Source organism: Tyto alba, unplaced genomic scaffold (genome assembly GCF_018691265.1).
Source record: "Tyto alba isolate M040663 unplaced genomic scaffold, T.alba_DEE_v4.0 Super-Scaffold_14, whole genome shotgun sequence".
NCBI classification, from domain to species: domain Eukaryota; kingdom Metazoa; phylum Chordata; class Aves; order Strigiformes; family Tytonidae; genus Tyto; species Tyto alba.
This window is the reverse complement of record NW_024881276.1, coordinates 13,298,800-13,317,389: the sequence shown is the minus strand read 5'-3', so window position 1 is coordinate 13,317,389 and position 18,590 is coordinate 13,298,800. Positions and strand designations below refer to the sequence as shown.

At 45.6% G+C, this 18,590-nt stretch overlaps 1 protein-coding gene across 1 annotated transcript in view; it reads left to right on the top strand.

The window, feature by feature from the left end:
* PHKA2 (phosphorylase kinase regulatory subunit alpha 2) overlaps positions 1 to 18,584 on the top strand; it is a 48,144-nt gene extending 29,560 nt beyond the window's left edge. Inside the window, exons 22-31 of the mRNA XM_042788579.1 lie at positions 819 to 975; positions 2,451 to 2,530; positions 2,779 to 2,857; positions 2,981 to 3,110; positions 4,824 to 4,925; positions 5,555 to 5,673; positions 10,135 to 10,302; positions 11,868 to 11,921; positions 13,214 to 13,414; positions 13,929 to 18,584. Of these exons, the coding sequence (XP_042644513.1) occupies positions 819 to 975; positions 2,451 to 2,530; positions 2,779 to 2,857; positions 2,981 to 3,110; positions 4,824 to 4,925; positions 5,555 to 5,673; positions 10,135 to 10,302; positions 11,868 to 11,921; positions 13,214 to 13,414; positions 13,929 to 14,102 (1,264 nt within the window). The 3' untranslated portion in view covers positions 14,103 to 18,584. The remainder of the gene's footprint in view (positions 1 to 818; positions 976 to 2,450; positions 2,531 to 2,778; positions 2,858 to 2,980; positions 3,111 to 4,823; positions 4,926 to 5,554; positions 5,674 to 10,134; positions 10,303 to 11,867; positions 11,922 to 13,213; positions 13,415 to 13,928) is intronic.
* The last annotated feature ends 6 nt before the right edge of the window (positions 18,585 to 18,590 follow it).

Sequence of the window (18,590 nt, the reverse complement as noted above, 5' to 3'; positions counted from 1 at the left end):
TCACCAGTTTCGTAGCCCTTTTTTGAACACGCTCCAGCACCTCGATGTCTTTCTTGTAGTGAGAGGCCCAAACCTGAACAAAGTATTCGAGGTGCAGCCTCATCAGTGCTGAGTACAGGGGGATGATCACTTCCCTCGTCCTGCTGGCCACCCTAGTTCTGATACAAGCCAGGAGGCCAATAGTGTGGCTTGTATCGGTCTCTGCTGGGCAGGCACATGGGCTTCTGGTGGACTCTGTCCCTCCAAGCAGGAGGGGAAAGGTCATTCTGTGACTCTTCAGAACATTATGAAAGAGAAGCCATAATGCAGTGCATTTCAAAACCAGAAGAAGAACAGAAATCTCCTTAGCTTTTTCAGTAATGGTATAAGCAGCATGGAAGCTTAATTAATAGCTAAGAAAGAGGCAGGACAAAAACGTTAAGAGTCCCCTGAGTCATCTGAAAAATGGGTGCAGTCTTCCACAGTACTGAGGACATTGCTGAATTCTGCTCTGAAAAAGCACTACATGGAGCATTCCTCCTGCAAACTGTCCGTGTGCATGCTCAATTTAGTCTGGTGGGAAATCCTTTGGGCGCTTGCTTTCAACTCACAGGCTCATGGCTAAGTGAGTGCTGAAGTTAAGATGAAAGTTCCTGATACCAAGAGGGTTCTGTCCACCTTTCACTGATCTCTGGTAAAGGCCCGCATGTCTCACGTCTTCCTTGATTCTGTCACCAAAATGAGCAATGTGATGAAAATCAGGCTGCTCGTTGTGTGGTAAGGTTAAGCAGTGTAGCATTTTGTCTGATGACAGTTACCTTCTGTGTCTTTTCTGGCAGAGGCGCTGACTGGGACACAGAGCTGGATGGACAGTACGGCGTCACGGTTCATTGCCTACTCAACGAGCTCTACAGAAAGGCAGGCCTCAATCAAGAATGGGGCTTAATCCGTTATATTTCTGGTATACTCAAAAAGAGAGTGGAAGTCCTGGCTGAGGTAAAAAATATAAATAATGCTGGTTCAGTTTCCTGCCTGGAAAAAGCTAAAACTACCAGCTTGCTGGTGGGACTTGCGATTGCCCTTCTTCTGGTCTTTACAACATGCATAGTGCAGCATTTTTCCAGTAAACAGTTGCTTTTCTGATCTAAAATCTTATTACAAAATCTTTACCTTTCATCTGTACTGCGAACTGTGCTAATGTTGGTATGGACTGAGAATGTCACACTGTAAATGATTGTGAAGGCTTCATTTCATCTCTGCTAATTGGAGAAGTGTAATTATGTGCTTTGAAACCTGTAGTTGTTGGTGGTTATTGTCTATTGCTATTGTGATTTGGAGCACCACGATGTCAAGGTGCTAGTTGTGATGCAGAAACACGTTCTGCCAATTTCTGTCTTATTGAGCAGACAGTCTGCCATGGATGTGGATGTTCAGAGGCATTAAAATACCTGGGACTATTAAATGGTAACAGCAAAGATCCACTGCAAGGGTACAGGTTTGGTTTTGAACATTACAAAAATGTTTCCTCTCAAGTACTCTAAAGTATTTGTTTAATTCCCTACTTATCCCTACATATTTCTGAAGAGCTCTTTGTCTAATTCATGGCCACTTTCAGAGCTCTGACTGTCACACCTATGGTGCACTATTTTAGTGACAGTCATATCTGTGGGGAGCAATTTGCGATAATCACCCTGCATGGTACTTCATTATTAAGCGCATAACCTTCTCCATCCTCAACACATGATGGACGAGCAGTACAGACATGCTCACAGAAAGCTGTGTGTGTTAAATTGAGAGAATACTGGCAAAGAATTGGGGAGGAAGGGTGCAGAGATGATCTGTTTTGTTCCACGTTAAGGATGGGAAAATAAACTCTTCAAAATCAGAGGAACATTGCTCTGTGAGGTCTTCCATTCAGCATGCAAAACCAGGTAACCTGAACACCCACTTTTAAAGAAGGTTGATATTAAAGAGTAAATACTGTGGGACTGAGGGAAGCACCTATTTCAGAATGTGTTAGGGTGCCAAATTCAGGAATGTGATGCAATGTGCTTGGGTTTTGCTTGTTTTAAGAGATATATTAGTACGCAGGATTTTTTTTTAGCCAATACTGCCAAGTTTTTCATTGATTAAAAATGTTTTTTGTCTTAAATAAAGAATAAACATTTATCTTACGATAAAGGATAAAGTCCTTTATTGATCTGCCATCCCCACTGGAGTCCCTAATCATTATGCTGCTGATTACACTGAGCGGGAAGCAGGCTTTCAGCCTGGGCAGACTTTTGTAGCCCTGTTGACCTCAGGGGATCTTTAGCAACTAGTTAGCAGCATTCTGCTGGATTTGGATGTCTAGTAATTAATAGAAATGCACTTAAAAATTGCTAAAGAAATGCTTCATTTTGGGGAATTAAAAACTATCACTTTCACATGACTCAGAGAAAGGTCTCTTGCTTTCTGTCACATTATGATAGGCATGCACAGACCTTCTGTCGCACCACAAGCAACTTACAGTGGGCCTGCCACCAGAACCCCGTGAGAAAGTCATTACCACGTAAGTCGGAGCTCTACCTCAATTACAGAAGCAGCCTGCCCTTCATCTTCATGAAAGTACCATTCTGCTGCTAGTGTCTTGTTTTAAAACTTCTTCCTCACCTTCAGAAGGAGTTGCAGCCACCCGGTCAGAATCGCAGGCACCTTTGTGGTGCAAAAATGTTTCTAGGTGACTTGGTTCCAGTGGTTGGTCAAGAGGTTAATAACAGGTTCCTGCATCACTGCTAACTGTGGTTTGCCTTCTTGCAGCCCGCTGCCACCTGAGGAGCTCACAGATCTGATTTATGAAGCCAGCGGCCAAGACATCAGTATTGCGGTCCTGACACAGGTATGCAGCGTGTGTAAAAAGGGTTTTCAGCAGTTCCCAGTGTGGCACCAGTGTTTGCTCTGTGACTGGGGAAGCCAAGAAGACCCACTCTGAATGGGTGCCCTTATGGATTTGTCCTTACAGGAAATTATTATGTACTTGGCGATGTATGTCCGGTCACAGCCTAGTCTTTTTCTGGAGATGCTCAGGCTCCGCATTGGTCTGATAATTCAGGTGATGGCCACTGAGCTGGCTCGAAGTCTGAAATGCTCAGGTAAGAGCAATTTTATCGTAAGGGTACTTGGCATTACTTCTGCTTCACCGTACCGGTTCATTTATATGTGTTAAATCCTTTTATTAACTTCTTCATTCAGCATGCACAGTTACAAACTTTGAAAATAACTTTTCTTTTTGACTTAATGAAAGATTGCTGTCCCCCCATCCCCAGTTATTCAAACTGAAGTAGATATTAAATACTTAAGTCCCCTGACTTTCAGTAAGTGTTTGAGGTCCGGGTCATCAAATTGCACGTGTGGTATATTTAGGGACACAATGCCACTAATGTCAATGAGAATTAGGACCCTATGTATCTTTTGAATATTTGAGCCCTAATTCATAGTTCTGGTAGTTTTTATTCAAAGTAACTTCTCATTTTCTTCCTTTTATGTGTAACTTGTCTTCTGCCCTTGTATGTACTTAGTTGAAAAATATTTGCTGTTTAGATTTCAGGTAGTGATATGTTATTTTGCCAGGAGGTCAGTGAAAAAAAATTCTTACAGGCCCCCAAGATGTTGCATATGACCTACAAAAACTGAAGAAGTAAGTAACAAACAAGTGGTGCAAGGCAAAAATATTTTTAAACTAATTTTGGAGGAGAAAAGTGAAACTAGAGAGAAATCATGACTGAAAAAAGATCTGAAAAGTCACTGAAGGATTTTCCTCATTGAAAGGGGTCAGAAGTCTAAGAAGGAGCAGTCATGAAAAGTAAGCAAGCTAATGTGACAAATACATAGTCAAATGCTGACACTTAGGAATGTGCCCTTGGACATACTTTTATGGCTCAGGTCTTGTTACTGTTTCTAATGCTCTAGTACATCCTAAAGGGAAGTAACTTTGTGGAAACATACTTTCTGGTCTCCCCAGTTTTCTCCCTCACGGAGTAAAGAGGGAGTCCCTGGTAGTTGGTTAGATGCAGCCCACTTTGGACACTGCTGCTCTCTAACTTGAGTGACTAGCTCAAGGTTTCTCCCTTAGGAGAAGCTGACAAAAGGAGCCAAGTGGTTTTCTGGGATATTTCTGTTTCTGTACAGAGAGTATACAGAAAGCCCTGTTTGCCCCAGACATGTAGCTCAATAGTAGAAGCTGCTTTGTTCACAGGGCAAAGCCTGTCTTTCCTGGGGTCCCTTTTGTTATTCCTTAGCCTTAAATGCCATCTGCTTTGTACACTTCCCTCAGTTTCATTGCTGCCTTTTCCATGTTATCCTATGGGAGATTTGTCTGTGCACACGTGTGCTCGTGTGTATGTATGTGCTTTTTCTCTCACACTTACAAGCATGATCCTTTAATCAAATAAAACAGAAGCGTTCTGCATGAATGCATTTCTTTATGGAATAACTCTGGCGCTGTTATTTAGATCTACATGTCCTCTGATGTTGGGAGATGGCTGTAATGCCTTTCCAAGTGATCCTGCTCTACAAAGGAGCAGCTCCTTTCTCATCATCATCTTCAGCGAGATTTTGCACAGGCTGCAGCATAATATTCACTAATGTGAATAGTGCTACTTCCATGCAGTGTTCGCAGTTTAGTTCTGAAATGTATTTTCTTTGAAATGTGTCTCTATGTACTATTTTTTTTAAAAGGAAATGTTAGCCACAAAGGTAAATGTGACTGAACTTCATTCATCAGCAGTTTGCTTAGGAAAACAAGCTATAAAGCCACCTGTAGTGATGTTTATCTTTTTTTTTTTTTTATGTTCTTTTTTAACTAGGTGAAGAAGCTTCAGAGAGTTTGATGAATCTGAGCCCCTTTGATATGAAAAATCTCCTACACCATATTCTCAGTGGAAAAGAGTTTGGAGTGGAAAGAAGCTGTAAGTTGTGCGCTTGGGTACTGTTATATGTTAAGTGAGAAATATTAAGTTGGGTTGTCTTGTAAGCAGGATTCTACTCTCTTGGCACGTAAAATAGAGGTATAGGGGATGTATTAATCATGGGTGGCCATTACATGTTTATGTCTGCTGTGGAATAAACAAAACAAATGTAATGGAAGCTGTTGTGCACTGAAATAAAATTGTATCAAATTTTCAGTTATATGAAGGCAAACTTTTAAACTGAAAAAATTCTGTGACCAGAATGAACACCATAAGAAGGTCATATCTAACCTGACTTCAAGGAGCATGTCTGTGATGCCCAGATATTCCCAACAGGCATGTCAGCTTTCTCCTGGGTTCATTCTTAAGTGCTCACAGACTCCTTGCAACTCTAACATCTTTTAGAGCTACGATTTCTCAGTGTCTTGGAAAATCAAGCCCTGATAGCCAAGTATGAATCTAGGTGCGTTACCTGATGCAGTCAGGTTTGAACTATTGATGTGATTTGAAAGGGTGCTGTCACCAAGAGCATTGTACACCTCTGAAAGGATATGTGTTTAACTTTTAGATACAATTTCATCTGATTTTCTACCCCTAGAATTTTAAAAATGTATATTTGTTTCTTTTAGTGCGACCTGTAGATTCCTCTTCATCTAGCCCTGCGATTTCTATTCATGAAATGGGGCATTCTGGAGCAACCAAAACAGAAAGAAGTGGTATTACTAAATTGAAGAGTGAGATGAAGCAGGTGAGGGTTTTCTATCAATGCTCATCAGAAAATGCAGCTGTTCTGGAACTGTGTTATGTTAGGTTTTATTCTTGGTAAATGACAGAAGTTTCCAAAGATCCTTTGATTTAAAGCTGATCACTAAGTAGAAGGCAGTAAGGGGATGTTTCCTCCAAAAATGTGCCCCTTTTTTGTTCTTGTACCACATGCTGAATATAGAAGAACTTGAACAAACTCTAATGCATTTGTGGCATCAACTTCGAAACAGCTCTTTTATCATGTTTAGCTAAGGAAAAGTCAGATGTACAAAGTGAAGCTTTCGTGCAAACAGTGTTCATTCTTGTACTCAGCTCAAGTGGCTAAAGTGGTCCAAATGCCTTTTGGAAAAGATACCCTTGGAAAAGAAATATTGGTTTGTTTTCTTCCTGTTTTGTTTCTTCAGGAATGGAGGATGATTACTACTAGAATATATCTCTATCTATGTATTTTAAGTTCAGTACGCTAATGTACACAGCAACTGTGTATATGGAGAGATATCACAGAAAACACAACCAAAATATTCTGAATGAATGTGACTGATGGTTTTGTTATGAGTGTTTTTAATTTCTCTGTTTTGTGTCTCTATTAGTAATTTTCTTTTGTTCAAGATAAATTGGAAAGTAGTAGTCTAATAAAATGCATTTATAAGAATGGTTCTATATTTTTCAGCCTGGGCTATTTAGCCTGGAGAAGAGAAAGTTCTGGGGAGATGTTATTGCAGCCTTTTAATATATAAATGGGGCTTATAAGAAAGATGAAGAGATGCTTTTTACCAAGGTCTGTAGTGACAGGACAAGGGGCAATTATTTTAAACTGAAAGTGGGAAGGTTTAGGTTATATATAATGAAGGAATTCTTTACTGTGAGGGTGATGAGGCGCTGGCACAGGTTTCCCAGAGCAGCTGTGGCTGCCCCCTCCCTGGAAGGGTTCAAGGCCAGGCTGGACGGGTCTTTGAGCAACCTGGTCTGGTGGGAGGTGTCCCTGCCTGTGGAATGGACTAGATGATCTTTAAAGGTCACTTACAGTGCAAATGGTTCTATATTTGAAAGCTATTTTTTGAAGAGCTTCTTAACAAGCAAGCCTGTTCCCTTTAATCTGCGGCCATTTCTCTAAATTTCTAAGAAAGTATTTGATGTTTTCCTTTGATTGTACAAAACAGATTTGCTCAGTAAGCCTTCAGAAGGGAGTGGCATTTCTGCATGGTCTTGACATGGAGCGCTTGATGGTGACAATAAAGATCAGTTAATGAATCTTCATAAGACACGACCAGGCAGGGAAGCAAAGGCACCTGTGAAACACATGGTGTCTGTCTCGCGAGACCTGGTTGCCATGAGTGAGCCATGGGCATCAAACTGCCTGAGCATCGTCGTGGCCGAGCCTCGTGGTACGGCTGTGGCTGTGGGGGTGCTGCGAGCTGCTTTCCAGCGGCCCTGCAGTGACTGGGGGTTCAGTCTGAGCAGGGCTCGCAGTCCTGTAGTGGGTGTTTGACCTCAGGCAGGGCCTTTCCAGGAAGGCAGTGGGACTAGGCACCAGGTGGCAGCATTATTTTGTTTTAAATACAGAAGTAGGCCTGAGCTGAAACACTTAGCACTTTGCTGAGGTTGGAAATGTAGTTCCTGAGTTGCTTTTGCATTAGATGGAAACGTGGTATTTCTCACAGAGGAGGAGTTGGCTAGTTTTATTTTTGCTGCGCTCACCTCGCCATTCATGCTGCTTCCTGACACGTGTCTCTGCATCTCCTGAATAATTCACTAGATACTAATTTAATGTCATTTTGGTGGGGGGGGGGAAGCAACTTCGTGTTACAAGGAACATTTCAAGTACTTATACTAACACCTCTTTTCACCAGAACTCAGGTGTTGAGTGAATGCAGCTCTCCTGTTTGCTGCCCTTGTTTCCTGAATCTGAGCATCAAGCCTTTGCCTGGGTCCGAACCATTAATACTTAATTAGGAGGCCTGGCTTGGGGTGGACAGTTACAGAAAAGAGTCTGACGTGCTGCATCCACATTCCAGCAAGAATTTTCCCTTGCAGCTGTTCAGCGCTGCCCACCCAGTCGGCAGCCTGCATACTTTCTGCAGCAAGATGACCTTCTCATGCAAAGAGAAGCTGCTGACATTGCAGCGAATGCAGAATGGAAGTGGGGAGCTTGGGGTTTTTTTCCAGCCCTGACTCACAGGGAGGCATTTGCGTGCATCTGAAACTGACGGTTTGTGTTGGCCGTGCTTGGAGCTCAGTGGATGGTGTGGGCAGTCATGGTTACCAAAAAGGCTCCTGGCACGGCAGGGTCTGCCTCATGGTGACCCTGGGAAGCAGCAGCAGCAGCCCCAAGGACAGGTGAAGTGCAGCACTGTAAGAGGCTGTTGCAGTTTTCTCCTGAGTACCCAAGCTTATTCCATGTTTCTTGTCTTTGCATGGATGGATTGTTTAACCTTGTTTGCATTCTGTTCTGTCATGGCTGTCTGTCTGATGTGTTGGTGTCTGTTTTTGTTTTGTAGTTCTTTCATGAGGGCACCTCCATGTCCAGCGGCATGTTTGCTTCCATGGTAAAATAACACTTGGAGCTCTGCACCTGCTCTTCACCCTGTGTGTGTGTGCAAGGGTCTTAGCTCTAGATACCTCCTGTGACTTCTGAGTAAAATCTTGTTTACAGTCCCTACGTCTTTGTCTTGTTCATCTTCATTGGCAACAAATTCTCATTAGTGATCTTTTCATAGAAGTTGAGTGTCTCATTTAGATCCACTTAGTTCTTGTGAAGCTTAAGCAGTTGTAGCAAATAAAGCACCATAGCAGATTTAACTACTTGATGGTGGATTAAGTTACAGGTGTCATCAGAATTTAGAAGTCAGATAGCGTTGATAAGCGCTGGCAGTCCCTGGACAGTAACAAACCCAGAAGAGCTTCACGTTGCTGACACAGGGGGTTTATGGGCATGGGAATCTCCTCAGGCAGTCATCTTTCAAGACAGAGGACTGTAGCTGTTCTTAATGTCTCACTGTTAAGAATGAAAATAATTTTTTATTTTACCAGCAGAAACCTCAACAATTTAAAGTAAGTCCAAGGCTCCAAATCTGTCATGAAGACATGGAGAGTTTGCAGTTTGCAGCTACGCGTCCACAGCTGGCGGTTGTGATTCTCTGCGTCTGCAGACTTGCTGTCGATGGCACACTTCCCAGGTGTCCTAAATACGCAACTGCAGAGCACCACGAGCCCTGTGGCCTGGCCTGACAACTGCCAGGTTGCTGTTGACTGTCTCTTCCCACATTCTGGTGCAGAAAAGCAGGCTTCAGCTGTGTGTTTGGTTCAAGTGCACAGAATTGTTCAATGAGATCTTTGCTTCTCTGAACCACATGAGTAGCCAAATTAATTACTGTGTGCAGATGGAGTTCTCTACTTTGTCCCTGACCCTCTTGCTGATCTCCTGCATCCCCTAGCTCTGCTCAGCAGGGTTGAGGAAGTTCTGTCTTGGTCAGTGAGCATGGAAAGGGAATAGCAAGCATTAAAACATCAAGGGAACACCACCTATGCCTCACTGACACCAGTAGGAGTGGAAATGAACTGTTCTTGTTTGCTGGTATTTTTGTAGAGCTTGGCTGTGTAAAAACAGTGAGCCTACATTTGCAAACATACAGGTTTTTGGTCTTATTTTCCTCCTTTCACAGTACTTTGCTCAGGCGGTTTGGTACTCAGAGGTGATGGGATTTGAGAGGGGGCTGTCAGCGTAGTCCTTTCTGGGCCGAAAGTAAGAGGTGTGCCAAAAGGAACAAGGAAACAGAAGAGCACACAGACTCAGGGAGTGCGAAGAGTAGGCAGACTGCATGTGTGGAAACAGGAACAAGAATTTGGTGGTAGTGCCATGACTCTGAAGATGATTTGCTGCCTAATTTAGTCTTCAAGTCTGGTAGAGTAAAAGAATAGGGTGATAGTGACAATAAAGGAAACAAGACTGATACAGAGAGGCAGGCATGATGATTACATGGCCACATTAAATCAATTTTTTATCTACTTGTTTTAATGGAGCTTTTTCATAGAGGATCTCTCTTGCTGGACTCACAGACCCTTTGATTCTCTTAAGACACAGAGCCTGAAGTCCGAGTCAGACCCACCTGCAAATCCCACCACCTTGCTCACCAGTGACACCACCCTGCCAGCCGACTCATGCTTGTTAAAATAGTCGTGCCTTGTGTTGAACCAAGCAGTGAAGTTTACTTGGTTATGCCTTGTTGAACTGCTTGCCTGTTTTGTTGAGAAATGACTGAAGTGCTGGAGGAGTGAAGCTTGTTGTGAAGGGGAGAGAAGGGGATCAATCCTGCTCTGTCATCTTGTATGACATCATGGCCTGTATTTTTTCCCTGTTTCTGAGGTAACAGAATGATGTATTCACCAGGAGTAGCACTTGGGGTGGTAGGAAGCAACTAACCAAGGCTTCAAATGTTTCTTACAGAGGGGCAGTACTCCATCGTCTCCCACTAGTACTTCTCCTACTGGTTCCAGTGGAGACACCAGCTGGGGTGACCGCAAAGGGCAGTGGCTGCGCAGAAGGAGGCTTGATGGTGCTATTAACAGAGTTCCTGTTGGCTTTTACGAGAAAGTGTGGAAAATCCTTCAGAAGGTAAGTTGAGAGCTGTGGAGGGTAGGAAGCAAGCCAGCTGTGTGGTAACGTGGGGAAATGGCGGCCTGGAGGTGGCCTGCTGCCGGGAGTTGAAGTTGGTCTTTAGCTGGAAGACTGGTGAAGGCCAGAGTCATTAGTAGGAGTGTGTCTCTTGGACATAAAAGGGCTTCTTTAACACAAGTTCGTGTGTGTGTTGGAAAGCATATTTTCCTCTGAAACCAGCAGCACTGAATTTCGGGTGGATGGTTCTCTTGCACCACTGTCTGCTTGGCATCGCCCGTGGCCTGACAGGAGCTGTGGTCAGTGCTGCTGAGGGGCCCTGCCAGGCAGTGTTGTTCGTGGGTCCCAGTTCAGAAAGGCTGCGAGGCATGAAGTAGGAAACTGCACTCACTCTTCCAAAATGTCCTGACATCTTGCTGGCTCTTCTGAGCTGTATGGCATTCTTAACAGTTTTTTTGTTTGTTTTTAAGTGAAAAGTAAGTCCTTGCCAGCACCTTGGAGATCAGGGGTATGGAAATGTGTTGAAGCAGCACTCCAGGAAGGAGGAGAGGGGAATTAGGAATTTTTACTCATTTCAAGGTGATTATGCACCTGTGCTTCTGCTTTGCTGGATGAAAGCCAGCATTCAGCACCTTGCAGCACTGAGCTGTTCATGCCTACACAGTTGGGAAAAATGTGCATTGCCAGCTTAGATTGATTCTGGTCGTCCTAAAATCGCTTATGCTGAAGGTGTTAGTGTTGATGTCAGCCAAGATGAGTCATATATGACCTCGTGGCTGTTTAGGAATGGGATCTTTCAGTAGAGTGAGCGTCGCTTCTGTCCTGACTTAATGTAACAGCTGGGAGTATTTGAATGGGTTTTCTGGCTATTGAAATCAATTGTGCTTATTTAAGTTGTCTTCAGTATTTAATTCTTAAACTCTCGTTGGACTGTTCATAAAATCTCTCTCTTCTTGATGCGTTTTTGTACCTCAGGTACCCAGATGTGTTGTTCTTTAGCCTGCTTTCTCACCATTTAGTTTGTCATTCTTTCTTTGTATACCACTTGGTATTTCTAACACCACTTCTCCCCAGATGTTGGTGGTCCATGTCCAGGAACCACAGCATGTTGACATCCTTGAGTTATGGTGCCCTGGGTCTGAAACACTTAACTAGATGTTGTCTCAGCGAAAAGGGAAAACAAAGCTGCTTACTTCTGTGGTCTGTTGACATGCTTTTGCATTATCTTTTATTTGTACATCCTTTCCCACAGAAAGATTGCATTGATTTGTTTCCCTCCTTTGTGTGCCCCTTGCTGTAGTGGCTCTCTAAGTACTTTTCTCCCCTTCAGTAGCTGGGTTGGAACACAGCGTGCTCTCTACGTGTCATGTCAGGCTATTTCTAACGTTTGCCAGGTTACGTAATAACTTCTTCAGCAAAGCTCGAATAATATTTTTAACAGGTTTTGTTGGTTTTGTTTGGGGGCTTTTTGTTTGAAAGTTGTCACATATTGGCTTAGAACAGAGAACCCTCAGATTTGCTTGCAAGACTAATTTCTGTTCATTGTCAAAACGTTGTTGTTTCAGTGCCATGGTCTGTCCATTGATGGGTACGTCCTTCCTTCTTCAACCACCAGAGAGGTACAGTAAATCGCCCATGATTTTCTACCCCCACGGCCGAATGTTTGGTTTGAAAGGGTAGGGTGCAGCGGGGCTGCTGTTGCAGACCCTTGGTTTTATGAAGGCTGGAAGATCTGGACCTTCCCCCAGCACCTGCTCCAGCTTCCCCGGGGCGGCGCAGGCGAGTCCCCGGCAGGCAGCCCTGGGAGCGGCCCCGCGGCCCTGGCTGTTGGCAGTCCTCTGGGCAGGCTGAGGAGAAAGCAGCCTTGTTGGAAGGAAGCAGACATGTCTCTTGCCACTTTTCTTTTTTTTTTTTTTTTTATTAATACACTGCAACAGCAGTGAGTGTGTCTTGGCACCGCAGTCTCTAAACTACCAATTAAGGCTGATTGTTTCTAACCAAAGCTTTGACTCTTTAAATCCATAACCTTTCCTTACATTTTTTTTGCCTTAGCTGGATTGCCACTTTGTCTTTAAGTGCTCTGGCAAGTTTTGAATTCACATCTATAAAACAAACTCTTGTGAACAGTAATCCATCAGTGCAAGAGAGGTGCTTGTGTGCCTGAGATTGTTTTCCTGTCTGCTTCCCTCAGATTTGTCTCTGGCTTCCCCCTCTTCTGAGGGATGTTGGTAACAGCTGAAGAGACGAGCTGAAATTTTATGCCAAATCTAAACGTGGGGGTTTGTTTTTTTTTTCAGAATGGACAGCTTTATTTATTCCTATTGTGTAGATAAGTAGGTTTATATTTTTAGCTTGTCAGACCTAGACAGTATCTAATTTTGCTGTTTAAAGGAATCAAGTGAAATAAGTACAAACCTCCTAAGGCAGCAGCCTTTCACGTAACATCCACAGAGCTGTGTCAGTGCAAATTAGGCTGCTCTACAAACACTATAGGTATATCTCTGTGGGGGAAAAGCATTCACTCTGAGCAGGTGGTTATTTTTAAAACTCGAACAGTCATTTTGGCTTTGCAACTAACCTGAAGTGCCAGAAAGATACTTACAAGGCAGAGTGAGGAGCAAAGAGTTAATTTGCCAGCCAAGCATCAGCAGTTCCTGTACATAACTAACACCCGTGTGTGATGGCTTGCAGGGCTGGAGCACTCTTCTGGAAGTTGCCTAAGTGTTTGCAGGATCCGGGCCTAGCAACAGAAAAAGTTTCTGTAAGCGCTAAAGCTGCACAAACATTTTGTTTGCTTGTCAGCCTACCCCCATGTGCCGAGAGGAGCATATGGTTAAGTGCTTGCAGGATGTGGGGAGCTAGCCTTTTGGGTTTGTCAGTTTTTCTTCCCGTTTCCACTCAAACTTGCCAGATGACCCCGTGTGAAATCAAGTTTGCTGTGCACGTGGAGTCGGTGCTGAACCATGTACCCCAGCCTGAGTACAGGCAGCTCTTGGTGGAAGCTATTCTCGTTCTCACGTTCCTCTCTGACATCGAGGTGAACAGCATCGGGGGCATCATCCATGTGGATCGAATCGTGCACATGGCCAACGACCTGTTTCTGCAGGAGCTGGTGAGTTAAGCAGGCAGTGGTGGGAAGCCTCCGCGTCTGAAAATTGTCCCCTGCTCCTTTTGTATGTGCACAATGAGCTTGATCTTAGCCTTACTCTTTCCCCTACGAAGAAAGACCAAATCGCTTAAGTGTCTTCTGGAAATAGAGTTGGAAAACAGTAAGAATTGGGGTGGATTTAAAGGGAATAAAAGTACAGTGGCTAAGAAGCTCTGAAGTAAGTGGGTAGATTGAAGTGAATTTTTGCTTTTCTAAGGCATTAGAATTACCAATATTTGAGTACTCCCACCCGCCCCACCCAAAGGACAGAAATCTGTGAAGTTTTATGTTCCTCATTTACTTACATTGATCCAACGAAGTCGTGTGGGTCTTATAATAATCCTCATTAAGGTTTTCATGAGGGAAAGGAGAATTGCTTTCAGTATTCAGCACAAATGCAAAATCATGTGGCAGGTTTTTTCCAGTAAGTAAGCATCCACGCCTAACTTTCCCTCCTCCTTTGCTTGTGTCTTTTCAGAAATCATTTGGAGCTACTGGTAGTGTCTTGGAGAAAGACGTAGCCACAGGAATTTGCCACTTTTTTTATGACAGTGCTCCAAGCGGGGCCTATGGCACCATGACGTACCTAACAAAAGCCATCATTATTTATTTACATGATTTCCTGCCTAGCACAGGCTGTGCGATGCAGTAAGTGATGCCTCGTGCGGGAGGGAAGGCTCGGAAGCTCTTCCTGCCCATTTCCCTGTCACGAACCTCTTGTTTGGTTGCTGCATGTTTGTGTGCCGTGCACTACCTCAGCCTTTCACACTCGTCGTGCTACGTGCACACCTCCCTGCGGGGGACAGGCAGGTGGAATTTGGCCCACCCTGGGTTTAAGAGTGTGTGAGAAGTAACAAACGATGAGGCTTATTCTGCCCAAAGTGCATAAATGTAATTCATATTAAATTACCAAGAATTATACAGTTCTGCCAGGGGGAAAACAGATCACTCTGTGGAGATCAAAAGGCGTAATAAAACGAGGGAGCTGTATCTCAAGCATGAAGCCTTCCAAATAAGGGAAGTGATGGAACTCATTAATTTTTCTCCTGCTGTGTGTAAATGTACATCATTGTGAATCACTAATGCGCAGTGTGAAACATCCAGGGAAATGTAAATTAGAAGAATAGGAATAACTTGAAATACCCAGGTGATATTTCTAATACACGTTTCTCCTGATTCTCATCTCATTTGCACCTAGTCAGTGCAGGGCTAACGACAGTAGAGACAAATGTCTTACAATATCCACTAATTTGAGAGGATAGCCTCTCTCAGGAGGCTGCATCTGGCTTTAATCTGAACAAAATAGCTTCCTTCCTGCATCCCCAAGGCTTTGGAGGCAAAACCTCAACTCTCCAGCTCCTCCAAGGTGACAGACAGTTTTATGCCTGTAATCCTTTCCTCTGAATGGAACAAGATAAACCTCTTCCACTCAAGCAGCCTTTCCAAGTCCCCTGATCCTTTCCCTTGCAAATAGCCTCAGAGTTAAGAATGGCATAATTGCCACCCTTCCAGCGCAGCATGAGTTTATGGAAGGCTTTGATGTTTCTCCTTTTTTTTTTTTTTTTTTTTTTTTTTTTTTTTTTTTTTTTTTATTTGAAGTTACACTTGTCACATGTAGTTAGGGAAGGGTTGCCTGGAAGTCTCCCTTCAGACAGCTCCCATGTTAGTGCCTGTGCCTTGAATCCGCCCACTGGAAACCAGTTTCTGTGGCTGCTCTGAGCTGCTGTGAGGAGAATCGGTGTGTCCTGCAGGAAAATGGCTCCGTGGCCATTTAAACTGAAAACAGAGGTAGGCTGCCTCTGGAGGGGAAGGCCCTGCTTTGCCCCAGGCCTCGGCTGTGGCTTATCTTGTGCCGGCACTGCTGGTTTTGCCACCAGCACCCGGCTGGCAGGAAAGTGGCTGTAGCTGGAGCCCGTCCCGTGGGCACGGGCTCGCTCGGCACGGGGAGGTGTGCCGGCGCTGCCGCCCTGCGAGCAGAGAGGGTCAGAGAGATTTTGTGCTGCCAGGTAGAGGGGAAGAGAGCAGATACGGCCTGCAAAAAGTATTTTCTGTGCTGATAAGCCTACATCTATGCCATTTTGACAGGATTTGAAAGCTTTTTTTGTAACAACAGTACAGGGTGCTTTTGAGAAGGAGGGGTTTGGTTCCAGTTTTATGCAGCTACCTGAAATACCTTGCTGAAAGGAGGGAAGTAAACCCCCGAGTCGGCAGCACCGGTGGTCGGGAGGAGGCTGAGCTCCCGGGGCGCACGCCGCCGCGCCTGCCCTCCTGCTACAGCCTCGCTGCCGCTGCATCGGCAGCCAGCCGCCGGCTCAGGAGAGCGAAGGTGTGGGAGGCCTCAGGAGGAGGTTTCGTGGTTTTGCAGAGGCCAGGAGAGTTGGGCGCTCCAAGGGCCTGGGAGCCCTTGGACTGGGCGCTCAGAGAGAGGCACGTACTGCGTTAACCACCGTGCAAACTGCGAGCCTGCTGGGGGGCTCGTGTACGGGTACGGTTCAGGTACAGTTAGCACTTGGATGTGGAAGTCGTTTTATTGGCATGGTGCCAGTTTTGTAGGGTTTTGCCTTCCTTATGGTTTGGTTTGTTTCGTTTTGTTTTGGTTTCACACATATTGTGAGAGATCACTTAGCTTGTTTCCCAGTAAACGAAAGTAAAATCCTTTGTCTACTTTAAGCAGACGGATGTGACAGTGCAGAGCGTGAGCATAAAGGAGCCTCTGTGATGGTTTCTTCTTCTATCGGGTATCCTACAAAAAGTCAGCAGTAACAGTTATTTTTGCTTTTCTCATTGAACCCTAGGTTGTGAGAGATGCAAGATGATTTTCCCTCAGACACTTTAGTTATTTTTTTTACCTGCAGTGTGACCTTGTTTTCAGAAACAAGAAGGGTGATGTGTTTGGTTTTACATGCAGCTGCATTGAAGTCTAAAGCAAGCGAGTGAGCCTGTGGCCAAACATACCTGGACACCCCTGAACACTTGTTTTTTTTAATGGGAGTATCACTGATATCTTTAATTCAAAAATCATAGTATGACCTATGGTATATTTATGATTAATCATGAAGTAGAATGCTGGCATTTGGGAAGTTTTAATGTGATAATTTGAAGTGTTTAGGTAGCTGGTGATGGAGGGTGGGATTCTGAAACATGAGGCCAATGGAAGGGAAACTCCTGTTACCTTCAGGTCGGGCACAGCAGCAGCTTGCTGCTGCGTTACTGCTCGGACCGAAGAACAGTTCCCGCTGGAGAGTCGCGTTTCGGTGGAAACCTGATGAAGCAACTGAGGTTTTATATAGCCCCCTGCTTTGCTGGGGATCCACCCGTGTGTGTGTGTGTGTGTGTGTGTGAAGCGGCCGCAAAGCAGAGCTGGCGCTGGCGGCGGCAGGGGTGTGCTCCCAGCTAAAATACGTGAGGAGGTTGCAGTTTGTGCGGGCTGAGCTAATGGGTGGAGGCTCAAGGTGGCTGCCAGGCTTCCCAGGGGAGCCAGCAGAGGATGACACGGCTGACGTCAAGTCCCTGGAAACTCATTTATGGAAGGAAGGCGAAACTAAACAGACGCATCCTGTGCCTCAGCAGCAACGGCGTTCGTCAGTTAAAATAGACCCGCTTGAGGCGTAGGCTTTCCAGTCCGAGGGGCACGGCTGCCCTCAGCAGTTCGCAGCCGTGGGGCCAGAAGCACCTACACGGCTCTGGGGGGGCCGCCGGAACGGGGCTGGCAGGGGGAACTGCCCAGAATAATTAGGAGGGGTGTCGGGCTCAGTGCACATGCAGCCTGCTGGCCCCGACCCGGCTCCCCCAGGCCCGCAGCCGCCCCACTCGCTGCCTCGCGGCCGGTTCCTTCTCCCCGCTGCTGTGCCAAGGGCACGAGTTTGCCAAACTAGGCAGATCAGAGGCGGCATTAATCTCCCTCAGCTGCAGTTCCGGCAAGTAAATGTGAAAACCTAATGCTTGGGGTACAAAGTTTGTCAAAATCAGTTTCTGACCTGATAATTGTGGAGCTGGGGCCAGGGCAGGTCCAGCACTGGGCACTCTGTGGTGCGGCCAGAGGTGGGAGCAGAGCTGCCCGGGAAGGGGGAGGAAGAGAGGTGCCACCAGCAGCAGCGTCTGCACCTGCGGGGCAGGAGTTGGGGCGCTCGGCTGCCGACTGATTCAGTCCCTGCTCAGAGGACTGCTCGCTGCTGGAAGTAGCCGCTGCATAAAATTCTGGGACAAAAAAAAAAAAATAAAAAAGAAAAAAAGGTGTGTGTGTGTGGGGGTTATGGAGGAAGATCTTCAGCTGGAGCAGCTTGGATTTAAGTACATGTTGCTGCGCTCTCACCCACTCCCAGTTTTAGTCTCTAGTGCTGTTAGATGTTGCACAGGTTCTCCCCCTGCCACCCCCCCTCTTCTGTTAGGGGTAGGGGGGCTGCCCGGGCAGGCTTTGGTCTCTTTTGGCTTGATGGCTCAGCTCCTCTCGCACCCAGCGCCGCTCCACCGAAAGCCTCTCCTCCCTGCCTGCTGCGCGGGGCGCCCCTACCCCACGTCCCCTCGTGGAGTGGCCCCTCGAGGCGGGTGTCCCTGGGGTCTCTTCGGGCGCGTGGCACACCGTCCCCCGCGGTTCTGCGCTCCCACCACTTGCTGCGGGGGCTGGCGGCAGAGGGGGACCCCGGCGCCGCTCTGTCCCCCTGCGCCTCGCCGCTCCGTGCCCACAGCAACGAAACCAAGGGGGGAGGTGGGGCCCCGCCACGCGCAGCGGCATTTGTCCATCTCAGGTGGAGCCTTTGTGTCGCCCCCCTCGAGTAAGGTGGGACTGAACCCCGCCCTGCCCAGATCAGAGTAAAGGCGTGCTAAAAAAATACACAGTCAATGTTAGCAATGCTGTTAGAATTCTACTGTAAATTTTGTTTGCACTACTGAAGATTTTTCTTTCCCCGTCCCCTAGGCAAGAGAAATGAGTGTGTGCATGTTTATTCATTCGTCTGTCAAGTTACAAAATACTTCTGGAAAAATATTTTGCTTTTAATTGTAGAAAATAAGACTTAAGAAAGACAGCAGTTCCCTAAGCTTGGGCTGCTGTTACATTCTGTGACGAGAAACCGGGAAGGATGCTTTCTTTTTTTGTACTTCCAACACTGTTGTTAAATAAAACCTTTCTACTTTACTCAGC